This window comes from Sylvia atricapilla, chromosome 1 (assembly GCF_009819655.1).
Source record: "Sylvia atricapilla isolate bSylAtr1 chromosome 1, bSylAtr1.pri, whole genome shotgun sequence".
Taxonomy (NCBI): domain Eukaryota; kingdom Metazoa; phylum Chordata; class Aves; order Passeriformes; family Sylviidae; genus Sylvia; species Sylvia atricapilla.
In genome coordinates this window covers 100,646,091-100,663,849 of record NC_089140.1, presented here as the reverse complement: position 1 = coordinate 100,663,849, position 17,759 = coordinate 100,646,091, and the positions used below count along the sequence as shown (strand labels likewise).

Sequence of the window (17,759 nt, the reverse complement as noted above, 5' to 3'; positions counted from 1 at the left end):
ACAGCTTAAAATTGCTGACTGCTATGAATTATACATAGGCAGGAACAAGAAATAAGAGTCTGAAGAGTTACAAAAGAAAATAAAATATTTTCCAAACAAGCAAAAAATGTTCCCAGGGAAAATTAAAATAATCAAAATATTTTTAAGTATATATTGGAGAAAAACACACAATACCTTCAAACAATAAAATAAAAAGGAGGACACAGAAGTAAGGAAACCACATAAAACATCCCAGTGAAAGGTGGGACTTGATACAATTTTCTGTCTCTCATCCCTACCTGCCTTCCTAACCTCAGATGCTAAATGCCCAAATTCACACCATGATCTCCTCAAAACAGATATTTGGATTTTATGTCAGAACTAGGATCATAATTTTTTACCTTTACCAAGCTACTTAATCTTGCTTCATTGATCTAAAGAACCTTTAGGCTGCATTTTGCCTTGAGAGCTCTGCATTAATTAACTAGTACTGACACATGTAACACAGCACACCCAGAGAGAAGCATTGGGGAAGAGGATATTTCACTGGACCAGGATACAACTGAAGCTGAGAAGGAGATGATGGTCCAAAGTTTCCATGGACTGAGGCTTATACACTTAAAGCATAGCTAAATCTTCGAAGTCATTGAGTTTCCAAAGAAGTTAAGGTCCCTTGGTTTTTAGCTTTTATTTAGATATGAAAATATGAACTCCAAGTTCAGCAGGAAAATTAAGATGTCACAAACATTCACAGGAAATGCACAACAACCTACTTCTGGTGCTACTGAGGTCATTGGATGTTGGAAAGAAAACTTCAGCATTCTGAACCTCAGGAAATACCAAACTGATTTTCCCTATTTTCCCCTCTAAAACTGCAAAAGTCTGTTGGGAGTTGGAGTTCTTCAATTGCTCTCCTCAGTTGAAGACAAACTGGCAAATGGGATCATCAACAACAACCATACTATGGAGCCCCAGAACCCTTTTCAGAACAGATGCATGTTGGTTTGCAGCTTTTCAGGACAGCTAGAATTATCAGTGATATGGCTGTGCAAGAATTGCCTGGTTTCATGACACAGTTGATGGTTACATCAGCAAAGACTATAACAGTAAAACAACTCTAGGCTTGATTTTACTTTCTGTTTTTTTAAAAAACCGAACATATCTGTTTTTAATTCAATATCCAGGACGAAAGGCCATGTTCCTCTGCTGAAGTAGATGAAAGGCCATGTTCCAGGGTATGTCGAAAAGACAAACTTTGGATTCCCTAGTCTCATATTCACCGCTCTCTAACTGGATCATCTGGGCTGGATTTCCATTTTCTCACATTGAGCACTTCAAATTGCAGAAGGCAGGCAAACAGTGAACAGTTTTCACATTCAACATGGTGATAATGTGCTTGTTGTTTTAACACTTTCTGATGATTAAAAAGCCATACAAGCATGTGCTCATCACAGAACACCATTACTCCAGTCAGACTGCTTTGCAAAGCTCTTTTTTACTACGTGGATTAGTCTAAAGCTACAAACCCATGCTACATAGGCTACAGTTAGAAAAATACTTTTACTTCCATAATAAATTACCTATTATGCAATTACAGGATCCCTGTGGATGCTGATTAAATCAAATAAACTTCTCCATTCAAGGAGTATAGAGCATTTGTGAAGCCATAAACATGTGTTTCCATGACCCTTGCTCTGCAGAGCAGGGCCCCAGGATTTTTTATAAACAAACTAAATGCAGTTTAGGTTTTTTAGCAATCATGTGGAAGTCCCTGGAGTATTTATTGTACAGCACTTTTTTAAACTGCCAAACTGAGATAGAGAACAGGCAAGGAAACAGTACAGCTCCTGTGGCAGCTATGGCAGCTACTATTGTGGCCAGGGCCAGAATGTCCATTAGCTACTTTGGGGGCTGCTTTTTCAACATCCAACTTTTAAATGTTTCATCTGGTACAGTATAAACACTACTGCACAGAGATATCCTCTAGTCCAGAGATGTATTTACTAACAGGAAGCCTTAACTCTAACCTAAACCCCATTTTGCTTCAGAGCACTCCTTGCTTTGTACTGACTTTTAATAGTATTGTGTCTGTAAACACAATTTTTCTCATTTATTGATTTTTCAACTCTAGAGGGGACACAAATGAAACTCTTCAAAAATTCAAATACTGACAGCAACAAAATTTAATTACCCAGGATTATTATAACTAAGGGGATGCAACTCTCATAACTCCCCATCCCCATGAATATATTGCATTAATTATTGGGACCTCTCAAGCATGGACTGCTAAGCTCACTCATGTAAGTTCCTGTGAGGGTTCAGGTGCTTCTTCCTTCCACTTGGCTCACAAACTTTGTAAAAATAGCCTCTTTTCAGTATTTTGACATGTCCTCGCAGCCAATACCAGAAAACAAACAGAGAAGAGTGGAAATGTTACACTTTTCTAGCCGTAGCATTCCAGACCTCAGCACAGACTACTAACCTCTGCTGCTGATAGCCACACCAGATTTCCTCCAGTGGGCTGGATTGTCTCCATGCTGCCCCAGAGTTGGTGTGCCCTGGGACTCACAGTCACACCATCCTGCTGACACTGCCTCTCTAAAATTGTGACTCTCTCAAGATAATACTACCTAGAACTACTTCTTTACCTCTAATCAAAGATTTTTATTCCATACTTGTAATAGAGTAACACAGATACAATTTATTAGACAACTAAGTCTGTTAAAGCCACTAGGCCCAAGTTTCTGGACTTCCCATTTCAAAAAGCCCTTGTAATGAGCAGCTTGGTATAGGAATGATCTGAAAAAAGCTACTTGATTCAATCATGTCAGCAGAACAACAGAAATAGACTCTCCTCTCACACTTAGTTGCCTCCATAGCCACTCTGCTACTGCATTCAACCTATCTTAACTTGACTGAGCTCCTACTAAGAAGTTTGCTCTAAAACCCCTCTTCCCCCCCATAAAAGAAGATCTTCAACCTTCATTTTTAAATATAAGATAGTTGCAGCAGTAGGAAGAATTTATTACTTATCTGCTTTTAGAAGCAGCACATAAAAAGTGCATATAGAAAAAATAATCAAAACAACACAATATTCCTTAGACAGACCCAGCTGTGAGCACAAAAGCTGAAAAAGAAATTGAGCCACTACTTCTTTTACCATCAAAGGAACTGCAAGCCCTTAATGTGATATAAATGACTGTAGTTTTAACCTGCGGTCAATACTAAACCATGTTAGCACAATCATTTATTGAATTTTAAATTCTGCAAGAAAGCGTAGAACTCCACTCTTGTTCTGAAAGGCATTAGCTTGTGAGAAGCGGATGTCCTTGCTTTTCCTGCCACAGAATAGATTCAAACATTTCCACATAAGCAACTACCACATGCAATTGAACTTGATTACTAAAGAAATACGGCAGCTTAGCAAGAGTGTCTTCTTTAAGGTCATCCTGTGTGAGGTACGTGGGGTCTGCAGAGAGCCAGAGGGGAACACTGGGCTACCCACCCATGGGGGTGAGCATGGAGAGGGACTGTGGGCTGCAGGCAGGGATAGAAGAAAGAAACTGTGTCGCTTCAGGGGAAGACCCTGCTAAATGAGCTGAACTAATCAAGTGTGGGACTGCAGTCAACATTTTGGAAGGTGTGACATTAATGCGATAGATGAATCTTGGAATTTAAGCAGTTTATTTGAATAATTTATATTACTCTGCTGAATAATTGAAAATAAAATACTAAATTAACGATAAGTCATATAGATTTTACTGAAAAATTTTATCACTGGTACACCTGAAGTGTGCCAGAGCTTGGCTTAAAGGTCTACACAGAAAGGTAGATGTAGAACAGAGATAACTTCCAGTGTGTTTGCAGTGTTTTATAGTAATAAATGCCATACAGACACCTCCACAGAAAAGTCTCCTGTGGGAAAGAGTAACTCACTGCAAAAAAAAAAAAAAAAAAAATCAGCTATTTATCGGAAGCACATACAGATAGAAACAGTTAGCGAGTGAAAGGAAACAAAAAATAAATTAATAAAGACAAGCACAGTTCTGAGTCAGGATAACAGGAAGGCAACTCATTAAATCCTGTATACAATAGATATTGTACTGAGAGAACCAGAGATTATTTCACTTCCCAAAGTACCCATCACACCTGAGCAAACACTGAGTGATTTCAGCACACAAGTCACTGGGCCAATATTGAAATACAGTTTCACATCTTGACTTCAGAAGGTTGTCAGGCACAGAAGCCAAAAGCAAAAGAGAGGGGAACTCACAGGCAGAGTTCAGTGGTTTGGTCTGAGACAATTAAACACTTATTTTTTAGTGAAAAGGAAATAGGAAGAGTTGGGTTATGACTACAAGGCACAATGCAGTTAACTGAGCTAGGGCAGGTATGCACAGCACCCATATGGAGTAATTCCTGGCCCAGGAAATATATATACTTACTGTACCAGTATGCATCTCGCTAAGAAGGAGAATAAACAGCCCAAACACGCTGCTGTGGTTATTTGCAAACCAAAGTGACCTGGGCACTTCTCCAGCACCACCCTGAAGAACCTCAGACTACTGGGAAGAATGAGATGCCTAATCTACAAGAGGATCCACAGTCACTTGTCCTCTGTCTTGCAGAACAATCTTTAAAGAAAGATGTGGGGGCTTTCTCCCAAACTATGAGAAAAATTAATTCTAAAGACAGAAAAATTGTATTGAAGCAAAAGAGGAGAAGAACTAAAAACGTTTTAATGCAGCCATGAGTATATGTGCAATAGAAATCGGATGCTTTCTAACCACCAGAAAAGCAAAATTACAGAACAGGGTCATTTCTGAAACAATGGGATGAAGGAAAATTGCCCTGTTTTCAAGATGGTGCTTTCTACCTTCCAGAGGGAATTGCGTGATACAGCTGCCTGAAGGAACAGCAGACTGAATTCCGTGAGGCAAGAGATTCCTTCTGCTCCTATGTTACTCATCACTTAGACCATCCAAAGGCAGCAGTATTCCAGGATTTTAGTTGTCCGGTTAATAACTCTGTATCTCAAAATTTGTAAGGGAAAACTGTTAGTAACCCCAGTGAAGAGCTGCCACAAGAAGAATTGCATCCTGTCATGTTTCCCCCAGAACAGGACAGGTGCACACTGAAATTTCCCTCCCAGCAGGCTGACAGCCTTTGCTAACACACAACACACTGCACTATGTAACATCATGTAGCTGCAGCCTGCTGCAGTATAATTGCGTATTTGTGTTAAGACTTATCCAAAGACATGTGCATCAAACCAAGGGGCTAATGTAACTTGTAAACTTTTGACCCTTGTTAAGATGAGATGCATTAGAATTGTTACCGAGGGAGGCAGCTGTGTAAGGTCTGGCAAACTTCACAACTACAAACATCACAAGCAAAGAGATAAGGGAGACTCATCTACTCTTTTCGAACTGCAGGAAAAAAAAGTTTTAAATCCTGTTTATACCATGTTCAAAGTACACAAAAACCAAGTGGGTTTGACCAGCTCTCCAGAGGTCAGAACCAGAGAAACATTAATAACCAATTTGAAGTAGCGAGCTTGTGCTGTGTTTAATACAGACAACAAGAAGAAAAAGATGAAAAATAATAGAGGCATCATCAGGAAGCTTAAAGAAGCCAAACATTCCAACCCTCTCTAGGAAATTCTTTTTCCACAGAATTTCCCACAACAGCAATAATTTTCTATCTCAGAAGAAAAGCAAATATTGAAAGAGGAGTTGCACGTGGGAGGAAGATGTTTAGAGAAACTGGGGCCAAAGCATCCCATGTCAATGATAGTTAATCAAGTCAGGTGAATGCTTGATACTGGTAAAATCCAATTATATTAGGACACAAAGCAATAAATCATCTATGGAGAAATATACCCATCACAGGCTTCAAGAAAAATGAGATGGTCCTTTAGACAGGGTCATGGCCACCACTGTAAACCATTTAAAGCAGGTTACATCTGAGGGCAAGAAGAATACAACTGCAAAGACTGGGATATCAGACCATTCTCAGATCTGTTCACTTATGCAGAACACGTAGGTAGGTGATATACTGGTAGAATTTCTCAGTGCTAAAATCTTTGAACTTAATAATCCATGCCATAATATTATCATTTAAATCAACAGTAAGACTTTGCTGAAATACTGAGGAACTGAATCTCTGTAGCTCAAAAAATTGCAGAAGTATAGTTTTTTCAGAAAAAAAGAACTAATTAAAGTGACAAATGCATTAAAAAAAAAAAAACTCTTAAAAGGTCAAATATAGAAGATAATAAATACATTTGATTTCCCTTATACCATCTCATTCTGATTTATAACATGTAATACAAGGGACCTTCCATAAAATTAAAGAGTGTTAAATTCAAAATAAAATCAAACAGCGCTTATTAAATTGTGGAAGTCCTTGCTTCATGACACCACCGAAGCCAAGGAATTAATGAGGTTTTAAAAGATTCTGGGTAATTATATGTTTAACAAGATTATTCAGAGTAGCTATAATTACAGACAACTTTTTTTGGAAGGGATTTGAAACCACATGTTTTAGGATTAAAGTCATTCTCACACTAGGAGAGATCAGGATAAACTGTAATGTTGCAAAGAGGTATTCTCTTATTTGCTTTTGCTCCTGTCCAGCAGGTACCAGCTACTTTCAGAATAAGGATACTGGTTTAAATGGGTAATTCCTATGCTAGAAAGTCCTTGGACAAGGCATGGGACATGGGCAGTTCTCAGAGCCTGTCTGTTCTGTCCTGTATGGAACATACTGCAGTTACACTTGGGGACCTGGACCAAAGGAGAGCTCTCAATGCACTACGTGCTCAGAGTAGGAGGAAGGCAAACAGCCTGCCACTGCTTAGAAGGACAAAGCTGGGGAACCAAGCATGTTACTGCTTCTGTGTGCCAAGGGACACAGGAGGCCAGAGACACATGAAGTAGTAGATTCGAGGGCACAAACCAAGTTTGTGGCCAAAGTGAGAACCATGCTGGTCCTCCTGATTCCAGCCCGGAATCTTGACTTCAGGTCAAGCTCTCCTCACATTCTTCTCAAACTTTATTTTATTAAAAAAAAAAATCCCCTATTTCCATTTTTTTCCCCCATTTTTTTCCCCCATTTTTTTCCTTTTTGAGATTCCCAAACAAATCTCTGACTTCTGCAGAAAAGAGGATGGGTGGAAGATTTGGGATCAGCCTTGCCTCAGATTATGAAACAAAGTAAGAAAGTAAGAACCTTATGGTCCTATTTGTTTTCTAGGACATCACACATGAGGAACAAGCTTCAGTGGGCAAGGCAAGCAAGTGCCTTGGGAGGAAGTTGCATTGAAGACTACAACAGGTTTTTTTTCAACTAAGATCAACACCTCTTCTAAAGTTTAAGTTGTGCAATTGCAGAAGGATTTTCCTTCCTGCCACTGTCACTTAAAACATGAAGCAATTCATCCACAGTCTCAAGAAAAGGCTACTTCCTTTGTAATACCTATCAGACTGTATATACTGTATCTGCATTTTGGCACATAAACCACCATCTGCTCCAAATCAAAAATGCCGTACTTTCAGCTGCAGCTGGGACTTAACTCTTGTTTCTTATTTTCTTACACCTTTCACACCTTGTGACTGGCATTGTGCTTTTCGGCATTTGCAGCCCGGGCCTCTCTCCAGCTGAATTCACCTGCTTTAAATTTTCTGAGCCCTAATAAAAAGGCCTGCAGACACGTTTGCTCCAAGTGTGCAACCATTTAGGGGTGGTAATGAGTTGGACTGCAGCCTGGTATCTGGCAAACCTTCCTACTCCATGACTCACTGTTAATTAAAACCACACTCTGCTTATTCCTGGGATAGTGTTACTTACAAATAATTGAGAGTCTCACTGCCTTAGAGCCTCCTCCCCCAGTTCTGCTCTGTAGAATAAACTTTTCTGATCGAGATCTGTTTCCCTTAAAGTTGGATGCAGCATAATGGAGAAAGACATCCATTTTTCAACGAATCCATGTTGTTCTTAATTTGGATTCTGATACTTTTTCTTGTTTTGAATTGCATCTCAATCCACAAGCAATCTGATCCATCAGGGCTGGTTTCTCGAGGCTATTGCCACACCAAAACACAGCACACAAACTGCTGCTCAACTGGAGAGATTTTTACAGCATGCCCATATATCAACTGAAATGTGATGGGCTCACACAGACCTTTGAAAAGGTCAATTTTAGCAGTATTATACCAATTATTTAACAGGTTTTCCTAGACAGAAATACTGGAAGGAGCAAATAGATTAACCTTTCTTCTTTAATTAAGCCTATTTTGATAGTATTTCACTCTCCCACAGAGCAAAGGGATCTGAGAATCATTCAGTGTAAATAATTTAATGCAAGAAGGTAAAGCTGCAAGACCCTGCTTTGGCTTGGAAGTGCTGATTTCTCAATTTATAGAACCATCTGTGGCTGGGCATCTATCAACCTGAAAAGTTACCTCTTCTAAGGCTCTGCTAAGGCTGTTTAAACCAGCTGATGCATTCTTAACAACATCTCCTGCCACAAGTTTCTAAGGACTGGTGGCAGGAACTCTCAGCGGGCAGCTCTTCAGCTCTAGAATTGCCTACAGGACTGGTCTAACAAACGCAGGACTATTTCCCTTGGAGGTACAGTACCAAGCTCAGCATTTTCGTGAAGTGTCTTTTTGTAGGACAGTTGTTGCTGCAACTCAGTTTATGTTTCCTAATTCACCATCAGTAACAAGCTGCACCAACACAGAACCACAGGCATCAGTCAGCTCACACAGAATTCAAAGAATTGGTCACTGATGAAGTCTTCCCTTTTCCAGTGTACTCTACCAAGAAAGAATTGAAAATTACATGAAACCTACACAGTTTGGACTCATTTGAGACCATGCCAACATCCTCCCAAATTCAGACACTCAGTGGCCTAATCTGCATATGCATTAGGTTCCTTGCAGTCAGTCCTGCCAAATACATATTCCTAGCAGATTCAGCTGCTTCTGCCTTGTCCTCCTAACCAGCAGAAATGATTCCAGGATGTTATGTGCAGACACCTAGAAAGAGAAAACTGAAGTTTGGAAAAACATGTTTAATTGGTATTTGATTTTCCACTCTCCATTTCATTCAATCTTTAAAAAGCTAGCAGATTACTCTGATGCAGGTTCATCATTTCAGCTGTGAAGGGCAGAAATCTTTAAAGTATTTGGTAGCCACTCACATAACAGAAAATATCATCCCTTTTTAAAAAAAATTCCTGTGATAGAGCTTTGGGTGCCACTAAATCTAAACACAGCTGCTATGTTCACTAAATATCCTGCAATACATGCAGTTTATAGAACACAAATAATATTCACTGGGTTTTGATGTGAAGAAGAAAAACATATTTACACATATTTGTATTTGCCCAGTGTTGATATTTCTCTGCAGTTAGAGTTTTCTTCTCTCCCTCCTTCTTCCCTTATGGAATACTCTTGCCTTGGCATTTAGGTAGCCAGTCCAGGACCAGCCCCATATAAAACTACACTCTGTGCTATGTAATTAGTGTTTGATAGCTCAGCTTTTTCCTTGCATTGGGGGGGAATGACTGTTGAACCCTGCTTGGAAGCCAGCAGCTGTCCTCCCCAGGACCCCGAGCTCCCTTTGACCCAGACTCCAGGCTCAGGTTCACCTCTGAACCAAAGAAAAAGTGAATATCCAAACATCATCATCTGGTTTCAAAGGAACCAAACTATGCCCATCTTTCTAATCCGCCATCAGATTATTCCTGTTCTGTGCTTTAGAATACTTTCTTTTCAGAAGATCAAGAGCACGAAAGAAGTCTGTTGGAGCTCACTTTGGTAAAATAAAACCCATTTAAGAGGAGAGCTGAACACAAACCATGCTTATAAGCCACACTTCTTTCCCTTTCTGGGTACAGCCCAAGGTTCCAGCCTGCCGCAAAATCCATTTCGCACAGCTCCAACGATAAAGCAGATTTAAAGCTGATAAAAACCAGGTTCCAGGAGACACAAAGATTTGCATACGCACATCAGACCAAACCCTACATATCCTCCAACGTGCAGTTAAAGAGCTGCAACCTTCAGGCAATCTTCAGCTGCCAGGAGAGCCCATATGAATTCCAACTGCAACTGAGTAAAAAGCGCAGTCCTGATATTGATCTCGCATGTGCTAGAAACTTGACCAGCTTCTGGCACTGTCACAATCCAGACAACCTGGCAACATGCAGAGAGGCCTCTTTTTACTCTATATAGTGGCACCAAAACGGGCAACTGATCCTCCTAAGTATTTCCTTCACTCCAAAGTTCAATTTCTATTTGAAATGAGCAAGTTGAAATTGTCTCCCCTGAAAATGGTGTTTTGAAAGTAAAGAAAAGAAAGATTCCACCCGTATGTAAAAGGAGACAGAAAATGAGCCCCAAGCCATGCTAGACAGTCTGATAAAAAACATGTTAAGATTAGTAGTAGGAATTTTTCTGCACCCTGGCCTGAATTCCCACTGTGGCTTTTTATATTATAAAATAGTTTTCCTCTTTCTGTGGATTTTTCTGCATTCAGTATCACTGCTACTCTTCTCCCCACTAGTAAAAGATACAGCAAATACATCATCACTTCCAGCTAAGTTATCCCCCCAAATCATTCTCAATCTCACTCAGTATGACCAAAGTTTTAGATAACTCCTTCCATGAACTTAATACACACTCTCTTCCATTCTTTAAGAGCAATTTCTGATGATCACTCAGATGCTGCTGTTATACTTGGATAACAAATTCAGAAATAGGAATGCTATCTAAGAAACTGAGCACTGTATGTAGCAGAACAACCTTGCCGGATTTAACCAGCAGCTCTGGTGAAGAACAACTCGTAATGGACTATCATGATTGTTTCTTAACTCGAAATTATTTGGAAAATCCTGTAGCAGATCTACCACTTTTCATATTCTGCTTTGTTTTTTTTACATAATAACTTTAGATTTTTCCACTTTAAAACCAATCATTTCATTTCCTGAAAGAAAGTTTACTTCTTAACATAGCCAGCCCTCACGAAACCGTTTCAGAACTCAGGAATGTCAAAGCTCACTGAAAGCCATACAGATAGAAATGTGTATTTGATACCATCTCCTCATTTTCAAACTGCATGTTGCACTGTGCTGCATCCTCGGTTACTGGCTTCTGAAACATGTTGCGGCAGAGGAGCCATATTGTCAGACTAGCAATGAACATCCCAATATCTGGTACAAATAGTCTGATCACGTTTCCAGCATCTGCTCCTTTCACACTGTATGGGATGAAAAAAAACAACAAAAAAAACAAAGAAACATTTGTTACTTCCAATGGCATTTTCAACTGGAACAGAAAGAAAGCTCAAGGCAAAGAAAAAACCCCAAATCCCCACTAATAAGAAATCTCTGCAATATGTGAAATATGAAGATGATCAAGGAATTCTAGACAGACAGATATTTTTGCTCTCCAGAAGTACAGAATGAGTGATTATTTGTTGGGAGCTTGCATACTCATATTTTAGTCATACTCATCATGTTGATTAACCCAATTCCGCATCAATTTTTTTGTAAGCAATACAAATATTTGAAAGAATAACCTCCAAATTCAACAAGATAAATTTCAGCTGAGTAGCTAGAAGATCCAACTCTATGAAGCACAATCCTTATACCAGCATTCCTCACAAAGACAACATCCAGGTCCACCAAGGATGAAGATGTCCACCCTTAAGGGTGCCCTAATCCTTCTTCTTGGCACACAGGGGAATAACCAGAAAGTCTTTAATATTTTAGCATGTTTTATTATGTTACTGGTTAATACATTTTATTCAATAGACTACCTTAATACCTTTCTGGGTATTTAAGTACAAACACTTAAATGCTAATTCATGTGTTCAATCCCTGCCAAGGAAGCCTTTCTTCACCTCTGAAAGATCTGTAAGGCATGATAATTCTCATGTAGGAAAAAATTGTACTGTTTCATTGTACAGATTTAATTGCTTGTACTAGGAAATATGACTTTCTGGATTTGGATGTGGTGTCTGAATTTCATTAAATGTTAAAAAGGAGACCTTGGATTTAGGTTTAGTGGAACAGTTTATTAAACTGCTGAATGCCCATAATAAACTCTCAACTATCAGAGGATATAATCATAATTATTTGAAACTGGGAAGTTAAGGCATTTCAAATGCACAGCTCTAATTTTATTTTTTTTATTGGGCTTCATGTCTGTAATCAGTTCTGAGGACAGATGAGGCATCTGTATAGTTCCTTGGGCACAGGTGAGTACACTAGGTCTTCATAGCCTGAGCTGGTAGAAAACCTAATAGGTTGTTTTATAGGTTGCTAAGAAAGAGGTCACCTCTGGCCTTCTTCATCACAGCTTTGAAGCCTAAAAGAAGCTGTTCGTGAAGGAGTTACCTGCAACTGCTGTGATTAAATGCAGGCCTGGAGTATCAAAAAAATCTCTAATGTGATTACAATACAACCACTGTCGAGAACCATGTGGGTCTGCACATATCCCCATGATCAAATCCAACATTTCCATCACTGCTGCTGACCCAGCTTTTCCACTGATGTGTATCTTGCAAAATAACATCTGCTCAAAGTGGGAATAAGGTAAATGATCAGAAAGCTGGCTTTAATGTTTCTTTCAACAGCTTAACCCTAAATGGTCACGCACAGTATGGCAGCTAAGTAGCTTGAAAATACTTCACTAATGGCTTTCAGTTGTCCTGAAACAGAGAAAAAAAATCCGGTAGTCAAAAGGCTTGCAAAAGAAGTAGATGGCAAAGTTCTTGTTGGACTGCTTGCTTGTTTCTTGTGCCACTGGTACCAGCACAGCTTGCTGTAGGGTCAACTGGCCTATGAGAGCATGGCCACTCTGGTTAACATTACAGAAAATCCTGGCTTGACATGAGCCCCCCATTCATTTTGCAGTACGGTGGCTCTTAATGTCACTGAAGATTAACCCAGGCTGCACCTCAACAGAAATAGGTAAAAAGCACATGTTTAATGAATCTTTTCCCCAACAAGAGTTTACATGTTTTCATAATAATAATTTTTTTTTCAATTATCCTGTTCATTGTGTTGAAACAGGCCTCTTAAAGTGGTTTTACTAAATATGTGGGAAAAAATACCCCAAAAAAACAAAAAACAAAAAACAAAAACAAAACCAAACCAAAACAAAAAACAAACAAACAAACAAAAAACCTGAATTCTTGATTTTGAAAGTTTCACTTGAGTATTTTTTCAAAAGAATTAACATACACCCTCAATCCAGAATTAATTACTGTAAGAACAGTAGAAATTTGCTAGGCTCATGTTGAAAAATGGGTCAGATTACTCCTACTGTCAGATTACTCCTACTGTAAAAGCTGTAACACTTCTGTAAGTAATTTTTTTTTTCTTTACATGGATCTGGAGACTTAATTAATTGAAAATCATAAAATTAATTTTGCATCCCTTCTGAAGTCCTTCAGATTCAACCACTCACACGTGTACAAATTAAAAAGTGCCAGCCTTCAAGCACCAGCGCTTCTTAGTTGCACCAGGTTCTCCTTCCTCACACTGTACTCCCATGGAGCCATGCTGGGTATTCCTTCACATATCCCACTCCCCAGACCAAGGGGAGACCCCTGAAGGAGCCCCGCCCCTGGTGCAGCTCACATCTTTCCAAACCAAGTGCTTCTGATCTTTCAAAATAAAATCGTTTAGTGCATTGTTGTGAGAGATGTAACATACAGCTCAGGCTGGCAACAGAGAGCCTGAACACTGGTACCTAACCACGGAGCGGGGAGAAATTCTGCACATGAATAGTTTATTGAATAGTTTATTCACCAAAACCAGTTGCAAATGTGTGCTATCCCCACTTCTCCATGAAAAGGAAAACAAATTGACCTCGGTGTGATAATTAAAAAGGAAACAAAAGATCACTTGAAAGAAGAGGAATGTATATTCTCCTGTAAAGCAGAATAATACACTGCTTCATTCAACCCCAAGTAATTTTCTCCCCACTTTTTCACAGCAAAAGCTAAAACAAAAATCAGTTATTCCCACTTGTTATCTCTGGCAATACAAAAAAGAATGGCAAATACTGTGATCATTCCACAAACATTTCTCACTTTATTTGCGCATTCACACATGGTCATATTTTGCATTTGATAACAGTCTATACATTGTTCCCTTTCCTCCAAAAGAGGCTTTCAAATGACGAAGTTAAACAGAAGAACAGGAAACCTATTCAGATCTCCTAAAACAACAGCTTTTTTTTTAAATCCCTGCAAGAATCTCATGGTGTTCAATGAATTGGTCATAGCTTTTGATCTACAGCTGGTAAAGAATAATTTATTCACTTAAACTAAATAATTTACCTACAGGGCAGCTTTAGCTGTAATAGATACCAGTGACTGAAGCTTATAACACAGCCAGAAATATTCTGGTGTGTAATTACAGTAAAGGGCAGCTTTAGTTTTTCCTTCTTTCTTACAGGATGCAGAAGAAAACAGCATGGACACACACACACACAGAGTGGATTAGGGGTTTGAAATGTTTTTTTTTTTTTACTTTCCCTTGACCAAATAAATCAAATTGTACACAATTTTTAAGAGAAGGGATTACTAGTTAGGTCAGAAGGGACCCTACAGTTAAGGTTGCAACAGTTCCTCTGCAACAAAAATAACTTTCGTAGGACAAAAGGAATTTCTTTACTTTTCTGTCAATATATGAAACTCTTTTATTGTATCAACAGACTCCTAATACAGCAGTTTTCTCATCAGACAATATGTTTCCCTGCTGATTTCAGCTGAATACTTTAAATTTGCTACTTTATAAAGGGATCATCTGTATTTTCTGTGTATATACAGAATTTTTATAGGACAGTGTGTCCCTGGTTTATTCCTGAATTTCTCTGCTGCTCAAGAAGCTAAGCAAAATTTCCTATTTTCTCTGCATTGAGAATAGAGTTTGGACACACATGTGAAAACCATTCTCTTACTTCATGTACACTCACTGGTAGTCAAAACAAAAACAAAAACAAACAAAAAAAAAACCCCCAAAACCAAATGCTAGCATAATGAAACATTACATTCCTGTTTGGAGCTGTAGAAATCAGCATTTCACTTTTATTAAAATAAAATTTTCACTTTTTGCCTTGCTAGAATAACTGCTACTTATAAATTAAAATCATTCATCTCCTACTGAATATACAAGCTTTGGTGAACAGTGAAGAGTTAATACTGCCACATCTGGCCTGATTTCGTCTCTTTAGAATGGCAGACCCTCTAACTTCCTCCTTATTTCAGACTTGCAGAATACAACCAGAAAGGCAGCAGAACTATTAGAATTAGAACTGCAATGGTTTCAGTTTTAAAAAAGTAAAAGACATAGTAACACACGTGAGACACCATGTATAATGTATAAAATAGTCCACATATAAAACGAATACCAACAGTCTTCAACTTTAAATATTTACTATTTTGTTACAAATAAACAAAAATGGGAAAGAAGAACCAGTCTTTTTTAAACAGAACTAGAATTAATTCAGCATCAGCAACATATCACAATGTTAAGCTTATGTTAGACAATAAATAAGATAACGCTCCCAGATTAAAGAACTGTAAAAAGCTTTTATATTGAATACTGGTAAACAAAATATTTTGAATATTATTTTTATTGCATTTTTAAAAAGTTATTAGAAGCCTTATTCATGCATACTACATCCTTCCATACGTGCATACATTTTCCCTCTTTTCCCATCAGGGATTTTCTATAGCATCTCTTTACTTTCTAATTGATTTAATAAAACAAAAAAGATAACACTGTATTAACAGTTAGCAAGTTATAAACTAAGGAAGAGATGCATAGATGCTAATAATTTCCATTCATCTGTTTGGTGACTGTGAAACATCTGATATTTCTAATTGGATCTAATATTTCGGGGTAATTAATGCACTGCTGTAGATGCTTACAGCTGAATTGCCACGGGCTTCATCTGCAACTGTGATCATTTTATTTGGAGGTAAAACAGACCCGAGAATCATAAGCACGGACCCCTGGAAACATGGATGGGCAGGATTTCACAGGTGCTACGCAGTACCATGAATGATTCATTTGTTTATCACTAGTATCCTCTCTGATCCAAACACAGTGGGAACTCCGAGGGTACCAAAGGCTATTTATTAACCAGATGGCCTTAGAGATGTGCCTGCTGATCCTTGCTGTTGGAAGACAGTGTTGGGGTTGGTTGCAGCTAGAAGCTATTAATAAGGAGCCTTATCCTCTCTGTTTGAAAGAAGGATGAAATGCCTGATCCCGAACTTTGCTGGGAAACTCCCACTTTACTTATCTGAGTCTGAGGATTGCACACCTGGTCTGAGCCACAACCAGCACTTCAGTGAACACAGGAAGCTCACAGTCTATATTCACAGTGCCAAGTTTGCCCCTGCTGGCTCAAAAGACAAGCTTTTTATGATGCTGGTTCACATGGCAACCTTGCCACCACATTCAAGGCAAACCTGTGCCGTGGGTAAAGTTTACAAGCTGCTGAGCACTGATAGGTCTGCCTTTAGTCTTTTCCTTGCTCATCAGCAAATTGAAAATAAATTATATCACAAATACAAAATACAAATTTGGAAATATTAATATCCACAGTGCTGTGCAGGCTCACTCTCTCTTCTGCACTGCCTTGATATGATGGTCCTTTCAGTTAATGCAGAGCATGGCATGTGTTTTACCCAAAATACCTGAAGTTGCATTTTCAGAGAATATTGGTCATGCAAAGTAAATGTGTGGGAGGAAGAGGAAAGCAAAAATGCATAGAAAACTACTTATAAAAATATTTAGCATGCACTGACCTACCCAACATACAAGTTCAAAGGGCTCCTGAAGTATTTGCAAAATCTAAATCACTGCTTACCAACTATGTCTGCACAGATTCAAAAACCAAAAGTACACTTTGCTTTTTCAGGAAAGATACCTTGCAATGAAGAACACACTCTGTATTGCAAAAGTGCTTAACCACATATTAACCAAACATTTGCTTTCCAAACACTGCTATGCAGAGAGAGCGAGCAGCTATTTGAAACTAAGTGTATGTTGCCAAGATTTTGGTGCCTCATTGCTTGCATAAAACATTCAACATTAAGAAATTATGGATATGTGCAATAAGTAAAACATTGGTTTGTGGCAATTTTTCTCTTTCTAAAGGACCCATTGTTTCTTTTTGTTCATTGATCTTCTAATAAAGGCAAACTCCAGCTTGCCCAGAGCAGCACACAGAAGATTTAAACTTCAGCAGGGATTTTCAGCTATCACGCGAAGCACTCAGCTGCACTCCTGCCAGACTCGTGACACCACAACGCCCAGCTCACTTTGCCCATGTCCCAGAGCTCCAAATGTGGAGCAGGACTCGTGCTGCACAGCCAAGAGGAAGTGAATGAAATCCCCTCCACACCCTGGCCCCGTGCATGCCAGCCCCACAGCACAGTGGTGAAAATGACAAGTCCATCCGCTACACAAATTATTTCAGGTCAAAATGGGAATGTGATCCTAGATGGAGGCAGAGCCAAAGTGAGCAGAAGAGACCTCAGCTGAAGACACCCCAGCTACAAGTGAATTTTGGTCTTAACTCTTCAAAGAAACTCTGTTTTAACTTTGAACACTTCTTACACAGGCTTCTCACTTATGCGCTCATTGTGTAAGGATTTAGCTTAAGCACTAGTTCCATATTCATTGATCTCTGCAAAACATTCCCAGTTAAATTTGTCCATAAAACTCATAAATATTTGGTAACTGG

General features: G+C 38.9%; 1 protein-coding gene across 2 annotated transcripts in view; it reads right to left on the bottom strand.

The window, feature by feature from the left end:
- PIEZO2 (piezo type mechanosensitive ion channel component 2) overlaps positions 1 to 17,759 on the bottom strand; it is a 286,128-nt gene that overhangs the window by 119,906 nt on the left and 148,463 nt on the right. For both annotated transcript variants that reach the window (XM_066328884.1, XM_066328893.1), the window contains exon 5: positions 11,082 to 11,244. In XM_066328884.1, the coding sequence (XP_066184981.1) occupies positions 11,082 to 11,244 (163 nt within the window). The remainder of the gene's footprint in view (positions 1 to 11,081; positions 11,245 to 17,759) is intronic.